Source organism: Polypterus senegalus, chromosome 7 (assembly GCF_016835505.1).
Source record: "Polypterus senegalus isolate Bchr_013 chromosome 7, ASM1683550v1, whole genome shotgun sequence".
In the NCBI taxonomy this organism is placed as follows: Eukaryota; Metazoa; Chordata; class Cladistia; order Polypteriformes; family Polypteridae; genus Polypterus; species Polypterus senegalus.
Window position 1 is genome coordinate 107,944,581 of NC_053160.1, and position 19,983 is coordinate 107,964,563.

A 19,983-nucleotide genomic window follows, 5' to 3' on the forward strand; every position below is an offset into this window, starting at 1 on the left:
AAGAAGTTATGAAAAAGAAAAGCAAACATTTTAAAAATAACGTAAGATGATTGTTAATGTAATTGTTTTGTCATTGATATGAGTGTTGTTGTCATATCTATCTATTTATATATATATATATATATTTATATATATAGGGCGGCACGGTGGCGCAGTGGTAGTGCTGCTGCCTCGCAGTTAGGAGACCCGGGTTCGCTTCCCGGGTCCTCCCTCGTGGAGTTTGCATGTTCTCCCGTGTCTGCGTGGGTTTCCTCCGGCGCTCGGTTTCCTCCCACAATCCAAAGACATGCAGGTTAGGTGGATTGGCGACTCTAAATTGGCCCTAGTGTGTGCTTGGTGTGTGGGTGTGTTTGTGTGTGTCCTGTGGTGGGTTGGCACCCTGCCCAGGATTGGTTCCTGCCTTGTGCCCTGTGTTGGCTGGGATTGGCTCCAGCAGACCCCCGTGACCCTGTATTCAGATTCAGCGGGTTAGAAAATGGATGGATTTATATATATATATAGCAAAATACCTGCGATTGGCAGCGGAGAAGTAACAAGAAAAGGAAACATTTTAATAATAACGTAACATGATTGACAATGTAATTGTTTTGTCATTGTCATGAGTGTTGCTGGCATATATATATATATATATATATATATCTATACACATATATATACACAGTTATATATATATATACATATACACACATACATATATATACATATATATACACATACTGTATATATACACACACACACATATATACATACTGTATATACACATATACATATCTACATATATACTGTATATACACATATATATATACAAATCTACATATATATCTACATATATATATATGGGGTGGGGCTCGATTAAAAAAATTAATCCAATTAATTAGAGGCTGTGTAAGAATTAATCTTGATTAATCGTATGTAATCGCACACGTAAATTTGCCCCAAATTGCAAATGTTTTTTTAATTTAAAAGGGTTTTAGTGGGCGACAGAATCAAATAATAAACATGGACATGAATATTGTAAACTGAAGCTGTTTTAATTTCTGAAAAAAAGCTTTTAAACTGCATTTGAATTCAAAACAGAAACAAAAATATCATCCCTGGTTAAAATTGGGCAGACTTAAAAATAAAGTGGTAGTTTAAGTACTTTAAGTACATTTTCAGAATAGTATTGTCTTTAAATAATAATAACCAAAATTTCACCATAAAGTGCAGTTTTTCTTCTTAAAAAAATAAGTCAGAAACATAAAAGGTAATTTGACCATCTTACTCTTTAAACTCTGAGTAACATTAGCCAAGATTATTTTGTACATTAGCCTAAAACAGTGTGATCATTGAACATTTTGTAATTAGATGTAATTAGAATTACTAACGGTCACGGAAGTCCAATGATCCCCAATAAGAGCCACAAAGTCCGCTTTCTGTAATGCATCTAATTTTGCTTGCTTTTCAGTGTGCACATTGCACTGACATTGCATTGCATTGACAAAAGTTCCCGTTTGCTTGGAATTGAAAGTGTGATTAAATGCGTTTTTTTTTAACGCGTTATGGAGTACATGCATCGAAGCTTCTCAGCTGTGCTTGTGCTAAGAAAGGGAATCATTTTAAAAATAACGTAACATGATTCTGCGTTAACCGAATATTTTTTCATACCTCCCAAACCAAGGAGATGCGAAGGTAAAATGAATCGGGTAGCGCGCATACATACTCAGTGCATCCCCTCTCGGGAATCGAACCTTGAATGTCGGCGTTAGAGGCTTAAGACTCTACAATTAGCCACAGCGTGTGGCTTGTCTATGCAGAGTATGTACTGTAGATCGGGGTATATATATACATTTATATATGTACCCGCGTATCGCAGTGGAGAAGTAGAAGTTATGAAAAAGAAAAGGGAACATTTTTAAAATAACGTAACATGATTGTCAATATACAGTAATTGTTTTGTGAGTGTTATTGAATGTTGCTGTCATCAAGGATTTGATTATCATTATTTGTTTCAATCAGGGTCGTATTTGTACGATGTGTTGTGTTCAAATTACATTCCGTGTTTGTCAATTGTTGTAAAGATAAGAGGTTTCATTCATTGATTAGTTTCTTACTGCATCAATAAACAGTTCGTCCTCCTCTTTATCCGAGATGTGACAAACTGCATGCACAGGTTTTTTTTTTTTTACACTGTCTTCCTTTAGCAGGACATTCACTTTTTCCACCGTTTGCTTTGTTTCCGCAGTAGCTGCACTTATGAATATGATTGTATGTATCAGACGCTTCATATTTTTTTGCTGCCTTCTCAATTGTGTAATTCGGTTTTTGTTCAGCACTGTTTGGAAATGTTGCTTTTTGTCTGTGCACTGCGTCAGTTCACGTGAGCCGCTTGGTGCACATGCATCGAAGGTTCCCAGCTGTGCTGGTGCCATCTCGTGTAATGTCAGCTAAGACCCGGCACTTAAAAGTTTCTCTCGCAGTTTCAATGAGTTTGTGCCAAACACCACCCTGAGCATCTCATCTTCCTCTGCATAAGCACAGTCCTTCACCTGTGAATATTTACCGGCAGTGTTTGTATTGGATTGCCGCTGATGGACGGCCTTATATGGGCAGGCACTAAATTACAAACGGTAGTGGCAGCCTGTCTATGAACTTAATTTAATATAAACTTACGGTTCACGCTGTGCTTTGTTTCCGCAGTAGCTGTACTTATGAATATGCTTGTATGCATCATTTGCTTCATAATGTTTCATAATTGAAATGCCTTCTCAATTGTGAAATGGCGTTTTGTGCTCATCGCTATTTGGAGTTCTTCCTTGTTCTCTACGTACTTACGTAGGAGGCGTGATGATGTCACACGAAACTCCGCCCCCCACGGCCATCTCCAACTCAACTCCATTACATTATATGGAAAAAAATAGGTTCCAGTTATGACCCTTACGCGTAGAATTTTGAAATGAAACCTGCCCAACTTTTGTAAGTAAGCTGTAAGGAATAAGCCTGCCAAATTTCAGCCTTCTACCTACACGGGAAGTTGGAGAATTAGTGATGAGTCAGTGAGTGAGTGAGAGCTTTGCCTTTTATTAGTATAGATTGATTGTAAGTAGGGCATGTCTTGCAAGAATTTCATGTTCCATGTCATCGCGAGACGGTCCTGGGTCAATCTCTTGGCACAAAGTCTTATGTTTAAGGTCCCTGCGAGACGTTCTGTGGCCAATCTCTTTCATCTCACGGTTTCTTTTAAATGTCTTCCATGATCTTAACTTGAAGATCACGTCTTGACGCCCTTGTGTTTCTCTCCAGGATTTTTTTTTTTTATAAAAGAGAGATATTGTACTGTTTTATTCATATTTTATGTTGCACAATCTTTGTGTGATTTTAGAAAGTTTCTTGGTACGCTTTTCCTTATCACACCACATCCTTTTCCTTATCTTCCACATCAACATCATGGTTGTTCTGAAGTAATCTGTAATATAAAACCCTTTTTACAAAAATTATAAAAGTAAAAGTAGATTGTTACTCTTTTTATGATCTACTATGTGGTATGTGTACACAGTACTTACTGTCAAGCACATTCTAATCACACAGGTTCTGCTGGGATTTTCCATTGTTCAAACCTACTACAGCTTGTTAAAGCTATATTGAGATTAATATGACAAACTTTAATAGGCAATTTGACAATTATAGTAAGGAGAAAGTAAAGTTACCAAATGCATACATATGTGTATTTCCATAGTGATTACACCATTTTTTTACCTTTGTTTTCAGAACGACAACATCAGTCACAAGCTACTTACCTGGTGGTATCATTGGTGGTTCTGGTACTGAATATGAAATTATCTAAATATCAAGTTAGCAGTCATTTTCTGATGTGCTCTTTGTTATTCAATAATATAAATACATTTTAAAAAATATTTTTTCACAGCACGTGATGCATATATGTGTCAGTGTAGGATTACCTTCCAAGTTAATGGCTGTTCTTGGTGATGGGATCCATAAAGCATGATTTATTCAGCCTTTACCTGAATCAGACTTTTTATGATGCAATCTTCTGAACTATTTGGTTGGTTGTTAGCATAAAGAGGAGTTTCTAGGCTCTGAAAACTTCCAGGCACATCTCAGGATATCCGTGGATTTTCTGACAATTGTTCTTGTGGGTTCCAGTCAGGGTTGGAAACTGTCAGTAAAAGATTTTCATATTTGAAGCATGTCCATTAAAACATTTGACTGTTTTTGACCTACCCATCCAGTGCTCACCACCAGCTAAAACAACTCCCCAGAGGAAATCCATTCCCTCCCCACCAGTGTGAAAACTCCATAGGTGTAAAACTGCTCCTTTTAAGGTCATCTTTTTCTTTCTTTCAGGGGTTGCCACAACAGATCATCCTTTTCCATATCTTCCGGTCCTCTGCATCTTGCTGCGTTACACCCACCACCTTCATGTTCTATTTCACCTCATTTATAAACCTTCTCGTAGGCCTTCCTCTTTTCTTCTTACCTGGCAGGTCCATCCTTAACATCCTTTTCCCAATATACCCAACATCGCAGCTCTGCACATGTCTAAACTAATACAATCTGGCCTCTCTGGCTTTGTCTCCCAACCTTCCAACCTGAGCTGACCTTCTAATGTACTCATTTCAAATCCTGTCCATCCTTGTCACACCCAATGCAAATCTTAACATCTTTAACTCTGCCACTTCCAGCTCTGTCTCCTTTAATTGATAAGTGCCACCATCTCCAACCCATTTAACATAGCTAGTTTCATTACCACCTTGTAGACCTTCCCTTTCACTCTTACTGGTACCCATCTGTCACAAATCACTCCTGACACTCTTCTCCACCCACTCCATCTGGCCTGCACTCTCTTCCCCACTCCCTGTTACTCTGTTCAGTTGATCCCAAGTATTTAAACTCACCCACCTTCGCCAGCTCTACTCCTTGCATCCTCACCGTTCTTCTTACCTCCCTCTCATTCACACATGCATATATTCTGTTTTGTTCCTACTGAATTTCATTTGTCTTCTCTCTAGAGCATATCTGCACCTCTCCAGGGTCTCCTTGTCCTTTGTCCTACTCTCGCTACAGATCACAACATCATAGTCCATGGGGAATCATGTCTAATCTTGTCTGTCAACCTGTTCATCATCATTGCAAATGAGAAAGGGCTCAGAGCTGACCCCTGATGTAACCCTACCTCTACCTTGAAGGCATCCGTTGTTCCTACAGCAGACCTTGCCACTGTCACTCTTCTCTTGTACATATCCTGTACCACTCTTACATAATTATAAAGTAGTACAACTCCTCAGTAGGCACCCTATCATGTTCTTTTACCATGTCCTTAAAGACACAATGCAACTCCTTCTGGCCTTCTCTGTACTTCTCTATCAACATTCTTAGAGCAAACATTACATCTGTAGTGTTTTTCCCGGCATGAAACCATACTGGTGCTCACTAATCATCACCTCCCTTTTTGACCTAACTTCCTCCACTCTTTCCCATTACTTCTTGTTTTGACACATCAGTTTTATTCATCTGTAAAATTGCCCAGATTACATTAGGAAAACCAAACATAGTTACAACAGTTCGAACATCCCAGTTAATCTTAAAAATCTGTACCAGTACACTTCTTAGGAGTGTACTCCTCAGGCATCATCTCACTTTTCAAGATTTCATTAAACATCTAGGCTGACCCGCCTTTTAAGGCGACTGACTTTTAAGTTGACCACTTCTTAAGGCAGTTCAATATGTAGATCAATTTGATATTTTATACAAACTCATTAATTTGGTTATATTGCATTTGAGCGGTATTACTTTAATACTCGTAGTTTCTCTTATTGTTGTGATGAAATTTAAACTTTTTCTCTATATTGAGGTCGCCCTTTTGAACCCCCCTGATATTTACTACGCGGTGAGGCATTTGTACTCCATCAACATTAATTATTTCCAGAGACATAATTTTGCCTATTTTTCCAGCGCATCGCGCACAAAAGCAAGTGAACAATGGGAGCACCAGACCTCTGCTCACATCATGTCACTTCGTACTGCAAGCTGCAAGTAGTAAGTCTGTGATAAGCGGAATACCGCTACGCTTTCCACTCACAGGACGGAAGGACAATCCCGACCGCTTTTATATAGTAAGAAAGAAGAAGAAGGTATCGCACAGTCTAGAAAATCATCTTTTACCTGGAAAAACAAAACTACAAATCCCATCGTGCATTGCAAAATGGACGGGGCATGTGTGAAACTCCGCTCCTGCGTAGCACTCACGGGGCGGAAGGACAATCCCGACCGCTTTTATATAGAAGGATATGGTTAAAACTCCACTGCCATCTCTCCTGAACACCTCCATGTTTCCACAGATGTGTCATCTGGACCAACAGCATTTCCATTCTTCATCCTTTACATAGCTGTCCTTACTTCTTTGTTGCTAATCTGTTGCACTTCATGATTCCCTATCTCCCTAACCATCCAACCTTCTCTCTCTTGTTCTCCATTTCATTCTCTTCATTCATCAGCTTCTCAGAGTACTCTTTCCATTTGCTCAACACACTTTACTCGCTTGTGAGTATGCTTCCATCTTTATCCTTTATCACTCTAACTTGCTGCACATCTTTCCCAGCTAGTTCCCTCTGTCTAGACAATCGGTACAGGTCCTCAATTTCCTTCCTTAGTGTCCAACCTCTAAAATATAACTCATAATACCACTTTTTCTTTTGCCTTCACCACCCCTCTCTCTTCACCTTACACCTGATCTCTTTGTTCTGCCGTCTCTTTGTGCATTCCACTTCTTCATCAGCAATCTAATCTAATCTAATGTGCTTCCCCATTTGACCACCAGTTTTCCTTATCCTCCTTCCTCTGTCATGCCAAGCACCTTTCTAGATGTTATCCTTACTACTTCTACTGTAGTTGCCCAGCTATAGGCTAAATCTTCACTGCCACCCAGTACATGTCTTACCTCCTCCCTGAACTCAACCTTACAGTCTTCATCTTTTAACTTCCACCATTTGATCCTTGGCTCTGCCATCACTCTCTTCCTCTTCTTAATAATCCTACAGACCACCATCCTATGCTGTCTAACTATGCTTTCCCTGCCACCACTTTGCAGTCACCAGTCTCCTTCAAACTGACCATCCTGCATAGGATATAATTTACCTGTGTACATCTTTCCACCACTCTTGTATTTCACCACGTATTCCTCCCTCTTCTTCAAATATGTATTCACCACAGCCATGTCCTTCATTTTCACAAAATCCTCTTCTATCTGACCTTCTGCAGTACTCTCCTTGACATCGTACCTACCCATTACCTCCTCTTCTCTATTCCCTTCACCAACATGTCCACTGAAATCTGCTTCAATTACCACTCTCTCTCACTTGGGTACATACTCCACCACTTCATCCAAGTTACTCCAGAAATCTTCTTTCTCATTCATTTCATATCCAACTTGCAGGACATATGCAGTAACACCATTCATCATCACACCTTCCATTTCCAGCTTAATAATAATAACTCTGTCTGACACTCTTTTCACCTCCAAAACACTCTTGACATACTGTTCCTTCAGGATAACACCCTATTTTGCCTCACATCCACACCATGGTAGAACAATTTGAACCCACCTCTGATATACTTGGCCTTACTCCCCTCCCATCTGTTTTCTTGCAGGCACAATATATCAGCTTCCCTTCTCGCCATCATATCAGCTAAATTTCTAACCTTACCAGTCATACTGCCAGCATTCAAGGTTCCTACCCTAACTTCCACTCCTTTTACCTTCTTCTTCTCCTCCTGCCTCTGGACATGTTTTCCCCCTCTTCTTCTCCTTCTTCCTTCTTGGGCAGTATCCCAATTTCTGCTGGCACCCTGTTGGTTAACAGTACTGTTGGCGGCCGTTGTTTACTTGGGCCTCAACCGATCCGGTATGGAAATCTGTATTGTCCGAATATTCATTTGGAAAAATTTTTCACCTGATATCCTTCCTAATGTAACCCTCTCCATTTATCTGGAACACACTGGTTTGTGCATCCCCTGTGGCTGGGTTAAAAACTGGTCCTTTCATAGTGTCAGTAAAAAATTTTGCTTCTCAGAAAAAAGGCCCAAGTTCTAGAAGTGTTGTCCCCAAAGAATTAATAAATGCACCCGTAAGATCCAGGCAACTCAATGGTTTAATATTGATGTGTATTGAAATTCAATAATTTTTAAACCGTTTCACTTAACATTTTCAGTGGCCTATTTTTGCTAATAAATTGACCAAATTTAGCCCCCATACCTGCTCTCAAAACAATTTGACTAGTTAACATCAAATTGAAACAAAATATTAATACAATGTATATGGGGAATATACTTGCTTAACACTAGAATTACCAAAGCCTACGAAAAAACATGTAATCCCAGGCCCACTTTAAATCTGTCCGCACCTCTCTGTCAGAGTCTTTTGTGTTGTAAATGTGTCGATCAACACAAGCAGCCTGCTATCCCATCCACACACAAATGCAGAAGGGGCGGAAAGTTCTCTCAGCTCAAGTCTGTTTACCTGCGTATGAGTTGCCAGGAGTTGTATAGAGTAAATAATATATCGTTATTTGGAATACATTCATTTCATGTGTGTTCCGTGTCTAACAACAATCTATGTAAACACATCATTAAAACAAAAATGTTTTTCATGTTTTAGTAATAGTTGACAAAATGTAGACATGAAGTGTATAATGTGTGAAGCCTGAAGTCCAAATATCAAATAAATACTTTCACAAAATATACAAGTATAACAAACCAAGTGTGCTTTTATTCAAGAATATAACTGCAGAAAAAACTTGCATTTGGGTGCAACATTGACACACCCTTAACACGACCACTTTGGTGGCACAGTGGTAAGAACTGCTGACTTGTAATCAAGATGTTCGTGGTTCGATACCAGATGTCTCCGTTTTGAGTTGTGAGCTGCTCTTATTCTTACTATTACAAATTAAATACATACATTTAATTTGAGTCTGTAACAGCTGGTGTAAATTTATGGTACTTGTAAAGGTTAGCGTTTTTTTTATTGTATTCAGTTTTTACACTTGCCCCGATCTGACACTGCTGTTTTCAAATAAAGACATGCTATAGCAGAGGTGAACTCAAATTAGGACGAGGGTTCTACATTGCAGAAAGAGAACAGAAGCAACCCCCTCCCTCCCAAGAAACATATGGATGACGGATCTGTTGCTGCATCCAAATGGTGTCATCTTTCACCTTTATGCCTGGTGTAGCTGCGTTGTTCTTATATGTGAGTGGACTTTTTTTTTAAAGAATTAATACGAAGACCGGCTCCCGCTAGCGACAGCAGCACAGCTTGAATCTGGTGTAGGTATTCCTTCCAGGTGCTGGAATAGATGACGTCATCCAAGGAGGCAGCACTATAAGAATTATGAGAACGGAGCACTTTGTCCATTAGATTTTGGAAGGTTACAGGTTCCCCACGTAATCCAAATGAAAGAACATGATACTGCCAGTGTCCACTAGGGGTACTAAACTCTGTCTTTTCCTTTGCAGAGTCCATTAAGGGAACCTGCCAATACCTTTTTGTCATATCAAGGGTAGTCAAAAATTTGGCTTTTCCTAGCTGCTCGAGGAGGTGGTACACTCATGGCATTGGATATGCATCGAATTGGGAGATTTGGTTACTCCAATGGAAGTCATTACAAAACTCCTGTCAGGCTTTCCAACCAATACGATAGAGCTGGACCAGGGACTATAACTCTCCTGTATCACACCTTGATCCAGCATTCGTTTGATCTCCAGCTCCATTTCCGCCTTTTTTGCCTTGGGAAGACAATATGGGCATTCTCGGGATATTACCCCAGGTTTTGTCATGATGTCATGCACAACCAAGGAGGTTCGTCTGGGTTTCTCACTCACTACCTCTGGGACAGACACGATAACTGCTTCGAGCTCCTGTCATTATAGGCGAGTCAGATTATCACCGAAGTTAAGGATTAAGAGTGAGCGGAGCTGTCCGGAGGAGTGATCAGGGTCCCTTTCCATCCACAGTTTCAGCAAATTTACGTGGTAAATCCAAATAATCGACCAGCCCCTTCCTCTCCTTAACTTCATATGGGCTTTGCCAATGTGCCAGTAATTTGGAGTGTTAGGCAAAATCATGACGTGATCCACCGGGCGGAACTTCTGAAGAGATGCACCACAGTTGTAGCAACAGAGCTGGGCTGCTTGCGCCTTCTCCATGTGAGATTTTAGAATAGGTCTAACTTTTGCAAATCTATCATGTGACTGTGCGATATACTCAAGTATATTTATAGAGGGGAGGGCCTCTTCTTCCCAACCCTCTTTTAAAATATCCATTATACCTTGAGGTTTTTGTCCATATAATAATTCAAAGGGTGAGAATCCCATAGAGGCTTGTGGGATTTCCCAGTATGCATAAAAGATGAGGGGGAGGAGCTGATCCCAGGTTCTTCTATCCTCAATCCTTGATTAAACCTCTTGACTAGACCATCTGTTTGAGGATGGTATATTGAAGTCGTTAAATGGTTTTTTTTCAGTAATTTGGCCATCTCCCCGAAAGTCTCCAAGGTAAAAGGCATCGCTTGATCTGTCAGGATTTCTTTGAGGATGCCAACTTGTGCAAAGACCCCTACCAAGTCTTGTGCGATAGCTTTCAATGTCAGTGAGTGCAATGGAACAGCTTCGGGATATTGGGTAACACAATCTATCAGGACCATTATATATTTATGTGCTCTGGCTGAGGGTTCTAGGGGTCCAACCAGGTCGACCCCAATTCGCTCAAATGGGACATCAATTAAGGGTAAGGGAACTAGAGGAGCATGGTCCCTCCTAGGAATCTGCCGCAATTGACATTCCGGACAGGACATGCAAAAGCAGTGGACCTCCTCATTAATCCTGGGACAAAAAAAATCTAAGGTTAATCCGCTCTAGTGTTTTCTCGGGGCTGAGATGGGCTTCCAGGAGGTAGGTGTGAGCTAGTTCACAGACTTAACGCCAGTAAGTCCATGGTACTAACAACAGTGACCTTACCTCCCCCTCGTGTTCTGCCACCCGATACAAAAGGTCGTTATTTAATACAAAGTGGAGAACCTTTGTCATGGGATGTAGTGTGCGTTGGCCATCTATCAAAAATTCATGCATTTTTTGTCAGTTTAAGGGGGTCATCATTCCACTGCTCCCTTTTAAATGAAGTCGGGGTCTGCCTAAATTGAAACTGCAGACATGTTAGAGGGTCGGGTCAGCACAGCACCTGATGATGATGTATTGTTCTGCGATGTCCCCGGTGTGTCTGTGTCATTGTTAGAGGCCAAACTCCATCTCTCTTCCGGCTATGTACACTGCATGGAGGTAACTAAGAACGCTGTGTTTGCATCCATGACTAGACCTAGCGCTTGTGTGGGAGTAGCGAGTGTTATACTATGATTAATATCTGACCAATCTCTACCTAGTATCACAGGGAACAGAGAATTTTTCATTACGGCCACCACCAAGTTTTTTAAAACACCGTTGTGGCAGATATAACAGCTTGCAGATTTATAGTACCGGACATCCCAGTGACTACAGGTCAGACTGGTCTTAACTTTTAGCTACTCTTATGGTAACACTAGATGGCCAGCAACAATGGAAATGTTACTGTCAGAATCAAATAAAGATGTAACCTTGTGACCATTAACCAGCGCTACTCCGGAATGTGAAAAATCCAGAGCACACCGCCCCTCCCTCCATATCACTCTACAGACACCTTTGTTGTTTCGTGGAACCCTTCATCATGCATTAGGTTCCACCAGAGTAAGTTTTGCATTATAGTAAAAGGGCTCAATGTTAGGGATGCAAGTATGTCTGAGTTCACATGAGTTCCATTCTGGATCTCCCAAGCAGGTTTCTGCTCTTAATTGATCTATTATCTCAACTGTTGAGATCATACTGATATGTCCTCAGGCCAGCCAGGTGATATTTTCAGGCAGGGCACGGAACAGTAAGGCACATTCTACCTGCTCTACTACCTGGTAGGTATTATTCTCATGTGGCCTTAGCCACTTTTCTACCTTTGCCCATAATTTAAATGCCTGTTTATTTATCGCCCTGTTGGACGTAGATGTCCAGGCCATTACATTCCTTGCCTGCCAACCCAGGGCACCCCCACCTTTCTCAAAAGATTTCTCTTTTGTAGGGAACTTTGGAACGGTCCCCTTACTCGGGAGCCCATAGTAAATCCCCAATGCATTCCCATCTGAACCAGCTCTAGCCTGTAGGTCCCCTTCCAACACTCCCAGGTGCCTTTAAAAGATTGGTGGGTTGAAGCACACTCCAGCTTTCCCTGACACAATTGACCCCATCTTTGCGACTTGGGAATGGTACTTACCTATCTGACCTTTCTTTCGTTGTAGGTTTGCGTAGTGTGTCGAGTCTTTGTTGATGTTAGACTTCCAGTCTAATAAGGAGGTCATCATCCTGCCAACTACACCACTGTGAAATGATTAGACTCGACACACTTAAAAAAACGTTTGGGGCAGCCACACATATAATATCCCTGGCTGCGATGGGTTTGAAAATTAACACAGATGTGTCTTCGATGGAGTCCAAATAATAACTGAAGAACTGTTGTTAAGATGGAAGCATTAAATGCCTAGACCAGAAGTGATGTAACAGAACCGGAAGTGGTGTGCTTCTGGGCACCATAACAAGAAGTGGCATGCTTCTGGGTGGCGTAACTGAATGTGGTGTGCTTCTGGGCACCGGAACCAGAAGTGACATTCTTCTGAGCACCTATACTGGATGTGACATCTTCAGGGATGAATCAGACAAGTTTTCCATGTTTGGTCTGCAGAGACAACAATACAAGTACAGTACTCACCCCGCCACCCCCTGGCCTGGCATGGAATTACCGTCAATTGGTCCATATAGCTTTCCCCTACTCGTACATGTCTGATCTTAGTCCTGTTTGGAAAGGGTCTGGTGTTTCTTTTTATCAGTTATTAAGTAAATTTTGTAAGCTGAAATGTTCAAGGTCTCAATTATGACCTTAACAGGAAAAAAAGAGCAGAGATACAATTTTTCCAGGAGACCTACTTGAAAAGTAAGGATCACCTTCAGCTGAAAAGGGACTTATTTGATTATATTTTTCATTCTGACAGTAATAAGAAAACCAGAGATATGTAAATCTTAATTCATAAATCAGTTCCATTATTATGACCCACAAACCCAACTCACAACTATCAATCCCAGCTGAGCTCCACACATATCCATAATTTCATCTAGACCAGTGATTCTCTAGAGATTTCTTTTGTAACGCTCTGGGCATTAACAGCTCCAAGAGTACAAATTATCTTGTATGTTTTGTTGATGAGAAATGAATAAGAGCTGAATTTTTATAACTTATGAAGAATTTATAATTTACAGTATGTAAGTGAAGTACTCTATTGGAATTTTTTTTCTCTAAAATTAATCATTTATCAAAAGAACTGAGCAACTTATGTTTATATCATTTTGTCAACTTTAGGAATGCCAAGAAAAGGCCAATTTAAGTTTTAGTACAATAAATAAATACATTTAATTAATTCTATAAATCACTCTATTCCTTGCAGCACAAAGAATGTATATACAAACAATTCAAGGACCAGTCAGCTAGAATGCTGTCATTGAGCAATGTCCACAGAAAAGTCATTGTGTTTGGTACTCTGTGTCTCTGTGTACTGTATAACATGAAGCTATTATGCATGTGCGCCCAGTATTGATCATCTTGCATGCGACTGGTCTGTGTTTGAATTGCTATATATAAGGACAACTTTGATACTCTTGGCAATGCAATTTTAGTTAATATATAGTGATACTGGGCTGGCATATCTCAATGAGATCTGGAATGGTTCACCTCTTATTTGTAAAATAGGAAATTTTCATTTGTGATCGGCAAACAGATATAATCGTCATCAGTAACAATGAGTAGTCGTGTTCCTGTACCAATTTGGTTTTCATTATATGCACTTTTATTCAGCCATGTTGATCGATGGCACAATCTAAATTTTCATTTTTATTTTGATGATACTCCGTATTTTTTTTCTGTCAAATTGAATGTTTGTAACAATCTTTCTGAGTTCTTCCTGTTGTACTTATAACTATATACTTAATCATAAACTAAGAATGATACCCCATTAATATAACAGGTAACTCATCAAATAACTTTAAGTAAGGAGCAGGTTATTATTCAGCAAAAAAGATCTACGTTAAATTAACTCTTTTTCATTCATTCGAAATTTGTGTATATACATGCAGGATAAATTCAATACTAATGAACACAGTAGACTTCTTGGTCTCATGTGGCCAGTGTGAAGCAATGTCCATGTATTCAGAGTCCACAAGGAATATTTAAGAGCTCAAAGTGCAATGTCCAGTTTACTAGGCCATCAGCTTGAAAAAGCTAACATTCTGGGTGAGTGTGGGGGTTTTAATCTGGTTTATGAGTACATATTTTGTTTGTTTCAATGATATATGGAATTGCTTATAGTTCTGAGTGAACAAATTTTTGTAATTTTATTTTGTTTTACTTAAACATATACTAGTATCTCATATTATCTAACATACTGTGCGCTATACTGTGTTTATCTGTGATAAACAAATATTAATTTAATAAAAAAAAGAAATAAAGGCTAATGTGTTTCAGAAATTCGGCTCTTCTTCAGAGCCAAGAGTGAGTAGTAAGCCACTAAGGAAAAAAGCAATAAACAAACAATACATATTGGGTCATATACAGATATTAACAGAAATGAGAATGCACAAGTATATACAAATATCCATTGTTAAAGTAATATTTTATTTACATATATCTTTAAAATATAAAAATATTATATAATTAGTTTTTTAATATACCTTATTAATCCTTGAGGGGACATTGTCTTTTTGTATGACCTTTGAAGGTCAGAGCTCAGGGTCAGCCATTGTACAGTGTCCCAGGAGCAATTTTGAGGTTAAGGGACTTGTTGAAGTGCCCAAAGGAGTAGAATCCCTTTCTGGCAATAACATTAATCAAAAATAAGAACATACTAATTATCTTAAGTAATGAGCATTACAAGTATAGAAAAAATAATAAAGCTAAAATGATAATGCAGCGGTAAAAAGAAAAAAAAACATGGAAAAACATACAGTTAAGTTAAAAATGCTGAACAACACGTACACAATATATACTGTAGACATGTAGACATGAGATTGAAGAGCAAATATATTCAAAGCATGTGAAGGAGACCTATCTGTGTATACAAAAAAAAGGACAATATCTCTTGATGACAATTATATTAGTTAAAAAAGTCTGTTTTGCAGTATATTCTGTATCTTTCACAAAACATTTTTGTTCACCGTTTTGTATTTTGTCTTGTGTCCAAAAAAAAAAATTAATCTGTTTGTTTTTTGTATTTCAAGTACATTTTGCTTAGGGTGCTATAGGATCAGTTAGAACAGAATGTCAATAAAAATTAGATCCACTGATCTGCCATCTCGTAAATTGATTTTTCTCTTTTTATCCCAACAGTCTGATGTTGTTTGCAAAGGTGTGTGAGAAGACAGTACTGAAGAGGGTGTTAAAAGATCTTTGGAGGATAGTGATAAATACTCTGGAAAAAACCATTGTCCTGCCCCCTCTCACAGATGTTTCGGTGAGCACCAGATCCTATTGTCTGTTGTATAAATTATTATTTGATAGCAAAACCGTCTCATTTAACAAGACCTAATTTGTTTATAAACTCACTTTATGTGTTGTATGTCATGGCACTTGTGCAACACATATGGTTTAATGCCAGAACTACCATAAGAAAGGGCCATTGCCTTACCAGGGGACATATCTTTAAAAGGTTTGAAGGATCTTTCTAAAATCTATATATTACAAGGGCTCAAATCATGCATCTCAGCGAACCATTAATAGTGATGTTTGTGCTGAAACTAAAAATCTCTCATGGACTTGGCAACATTTACATTAACTTTTCTGCTTGCTTTCTTACAGCTAGATGAGTGGCCTTGTTGCTTTCTATGTTACTATGACAATTTTTCATGGACCCTTCACAATGATTTTCATTTATAGGCACCCTCTATGTCTGACAGTGCTCATTTATTCAATTATCACCACTGGCCTAACTTTGGTTTTATATAATGTTTTTCAATCTTTCATTACCTCTTCCTTGCTTTTTTCTTATTAATCAAAGATACCGTAGGTACCTTTATATTCTCATTGTGGTGAGTTGGTCTGTTTGCAATAAGAACTAAAATCTGAAACGTTCTGCTTTGTGCTTCCTGTCAGTTGTTAACCTCTACCCTTTTTTTTACCTTTTGGCAAAATCTTTGTGTCTTGCATATACTCGTTTATCTATTCTGCATTATTCTGTCTCTTCTCACAATGTTATCTTGTTATCCCTGTTTTTTTTCCTCTTCCAACCTTGCAAAGTTTAACATTTCTGTTTCTTTTGACCTGTTCTATTAATGTTCGCTTGGTGCAGGGAACACAGCTGATCTTCTCAGCAGCAAAGGAACTGGGACATCTCTCCAAATTGAAGGTATCTCTTCACATTGGCTTGGATATGTTTTTTGCTGTGTTCCTTGCATGCCCGGATTGCTTCTGTGGCTTGTAGTGCATGATTTTTAACCCCTAAAGAAATATTCTTTGTCCCTGCTTTCAACATTGATGAGTTCTTTTTTATTAATGTAGTGCTTCTATTGTTGAATTTAGCTCTTTAGCCAAGGACTGTCTGAAATATTCACAACTTCATTTATGGGCATTACATAAGTGTGCATCCCATCCTTTTTGTGCTTACTGTAGCCGTGCTATAAAAGAGGCAGTAAAGTTTGGCAAAAGATGCATATCATATGTCAGTAGAAATGTCTTCTTTATGAATTTCACATTTTTCCATTTTTCTTTTATTGATTGGCAGCTTTGATGGTTTCCTTGAATTGGTTCCTTCCGTGAATACAGACACATTTTACATACTTGTTATGATTAACCATATTTTTGTATTTATTTATTGCATGATATGCAATAAGCACTTGGGTTTTTCAGTTCATAACCTTTTGTTGATACAGTGTAACAATGGTTTCAAAGCATTTATTGCAGTCTGTTGACATGATAAATTATCTTCTGCATTACAAATCACCTAAACTAAGAACCTTTACCTATTTCTAACCTGCATATCCAGTTTAGTGTTGCCAGGAACCATTACCGATCCCAGGACACACCAAACTTGGATGGAGCACTGGTCTGTCACTGGATACATTTGTACATATACCTACACTTAGTGGTTTGGTGTTAATTTACCTAATTCACATGTCTTTGGGATATTGGAAAAGTATTTACACACAGATAATGGTAAAATGTCTAGGGCTCTACAGCTGTCTAGCAGGACCACTAACTACTGTTCCATCTGATATATGAACTTGCAGGTAACAATTTATCTCAAACAAATTAAAACCATAAATAATAATATTAATAAAAAGGCGATTTCAAATAAAGTAATACTGTTTATTCATAAAAGAACGAAAAGTGTATACACCATAAAACTTGGGCAAATCTCTCTTAAAAGATGAATGTAGCTACAGAATGTTACAATGCCAGAAGTTTTGTATTTGATACCAATACCCGTGAAATTACTCAATACCTTTAAATGCCACAGCAAAAATGGAAATCCCATTTAATGGCCTTTTATTAATGTACCTCCATTTATTGAAGTGAACAGTATTGTGTCTTTGTCTGTAGTAAAGTATAAAATATAAAACTACTAATAGTAACACCAGCTTTAAAATACTGGTATATCCATCAAGTAGATACCCAACTATTACTAAAGTGAACTAGAATTGGCATTCATAAATACCAAAAATACAATGCAAGACTTGAACTTTAATGTGTGGCAGAGCTAGGGATACCCATAACAAATGGAGTTTATAATCTTGGGGTGATTTCAACATAGTAATTTTAAAGAATGATATATCATGGATTACTCATTTACCATTCTAAATTCTCATTGACATTTTCTGTCCAGCAATTGAAAACTACTACTGTAACGATATACTAAATATTAAAATTGAATATTTTTAGTATATTCAAAAATATATACAGTATATATTATTATATACAGTATATAGTGGAATTAGTTAATTACAAGATAATTCCAGATATTTCAATTTAAACCTAAAATGTATTATTATTATTATTATTATTAAACTCTTTAAGGCTGTTTTTGTAACAACATGCTTTTAAGGTCTAGTTTGCCAGTGAACGAATCAGTTAGATTTGTAATGCAGAATTAGCCCGTTAAAAATGTTATTAAATAGTAGTATTTAATGAATTAGTCAAATTCATCCATGTTTCAAATGTCAGAAACTCATGGTGCTTTAATTTTCCAAATCTGTCCCTTACATGAATCCTTTTATTATAGAACTCCCGTAAAAACAACCTTTGTTTAGATGTTTTCAGGGTTTCTTGTGTGAGTAATCAGACTGTTATTTCTTATGCCTTTGTACAAATTCAGAACTTGAAAATACTTTGACTACTCTTGACTTTATTCAATAAATTGAGATAGCATTACATTCTTCAATGTACATACTATTGTTGTGGTGTAAAATTTTGTATACAAGTTGATAAGTATTTTGTATGTCATCGAAACACTAAATAAGTTTTATTTGGTATTAATATGTGATCAACAGTGCAGATAAACCAAATAGCCACATCATTTGAATCTTATGTCGATGTATTCTCGCTGCAGCTGTTGTTTACTCTGGCAGGTCTCCCACATCTCACTGTGTTATATGCAGAATTGTGGATGCATGCAAGTTGCATCCCACCACAACCCTGAACAGTATACAACAGAAATTAGAAAGATACTTGGACTGGTGCACATCTGTAGAAGGGCTTATTACAATCGGAGAATAAATGCAAAGCCTCCATTAATTTATTGGGTCTCTGCAGGACACTATTTAAAAGTGATTAATCTCATTAGATGATTATACCACATTTGATTGGTGACATTATTTCACTTTCAAAGCTTGCAGATGTCTGTCTGAATTAATTCCATAACAAATAAGATTCTTCACTTGCTGACATTTTCATGCATGAACACAAAAGCATTACCAGACCTGACTTCTGCTGTTTTTCATTTCAACATGTGTCAATGCAGTGCCGTATCTTCCACACTGTGAGCTATTTTTGTAAGAGATTTTACTCAGTTTTTACCATGTATTACTCTGCCTTCTATAGTAATTTTTTTACTTGAAGACACATGCAAGTGCAGTAGTGGCTTTCTTAGTACTACCAATACAGTAAAAAAGCTGAAACCATTATATTTTCTGAACTTTAGTACTAAATTAGTACTGATATTGGTTCTTGAGAATCTAAAGTATTGCCAATGATTATTTCATAAATGGAGACACTCATTTCAGTTGGAAAGACTTGTGTAATAATTAAATAATATACATTTTATATAATTCCTTTTATGTAAAGTAGTATCACAGTTGACTTTAAAATTCAAAAAACGATGGGTTATTTTTCAGCAGTGGCCAGCCACAGTTTTAACTCATTTTAACTCATTTTATTATTGTAAAGTGCAACTAGGTTTCCTAAGATGTTATTGCCTTTGAATTTTAAAATAATACAAAGCAGACTGAATGAAGTATTTTCTTGCCGTGTTACGTCAACTTAATTTGATACTAAACCTGAAGCTTTGATTTGTATATAAAATCTGACCCGTATAATTTAGGATGAGGTACTGTGTTTTGCAAAGCTGTCCTTTGTTCACTGTCCTCATTAAGCCCCTCATTTCCCATAACACACAACCAGCCAGATATATATATTTATTTGAGTAACAAGTACCCATCTTAAAGGCTGATGATATGTTGCTTCACATTAATGATCCTTAACACTAGAATCCTTAACCTTTTGATTTAGAAGCAGCCATTCGTACCTCTATACCAGCCATGCAGTTTATATTAGGGGTTTGGTTTTTACATATTAACAGCAGCATGTAAATTGAATAA

The 19,983-nt window shown here is 37.9% G+C and overlaps 1 protein-coding gene across 1 annotated transcript in view; it reads left to right on the top strand.

Moving 5' to 3' along the window:
- The window catches only part of LOC120532052 (protein unc-13 homolog B-like), an 812,076-nt gene that overhangs the window by 737,181 nt on the left and 54,912 nt on the right, over positions 1 to 19,983 (top strand). Inside the window, exons 35-36 of the mRNA XM_039757963.1 lie at positions 15,503 to 15,626; positions 16,461 to 16,517. Coding sequence (XP_039613897.1) covers positions 15,503 to 15,626; positions 16,461 to 16,517 — 181 coding nt within the window. The remainder of the gene's footprint in view (positions 1 to 15,502; positions 15,627 to 16,460; positions 16,518 to 19,983) is intronic.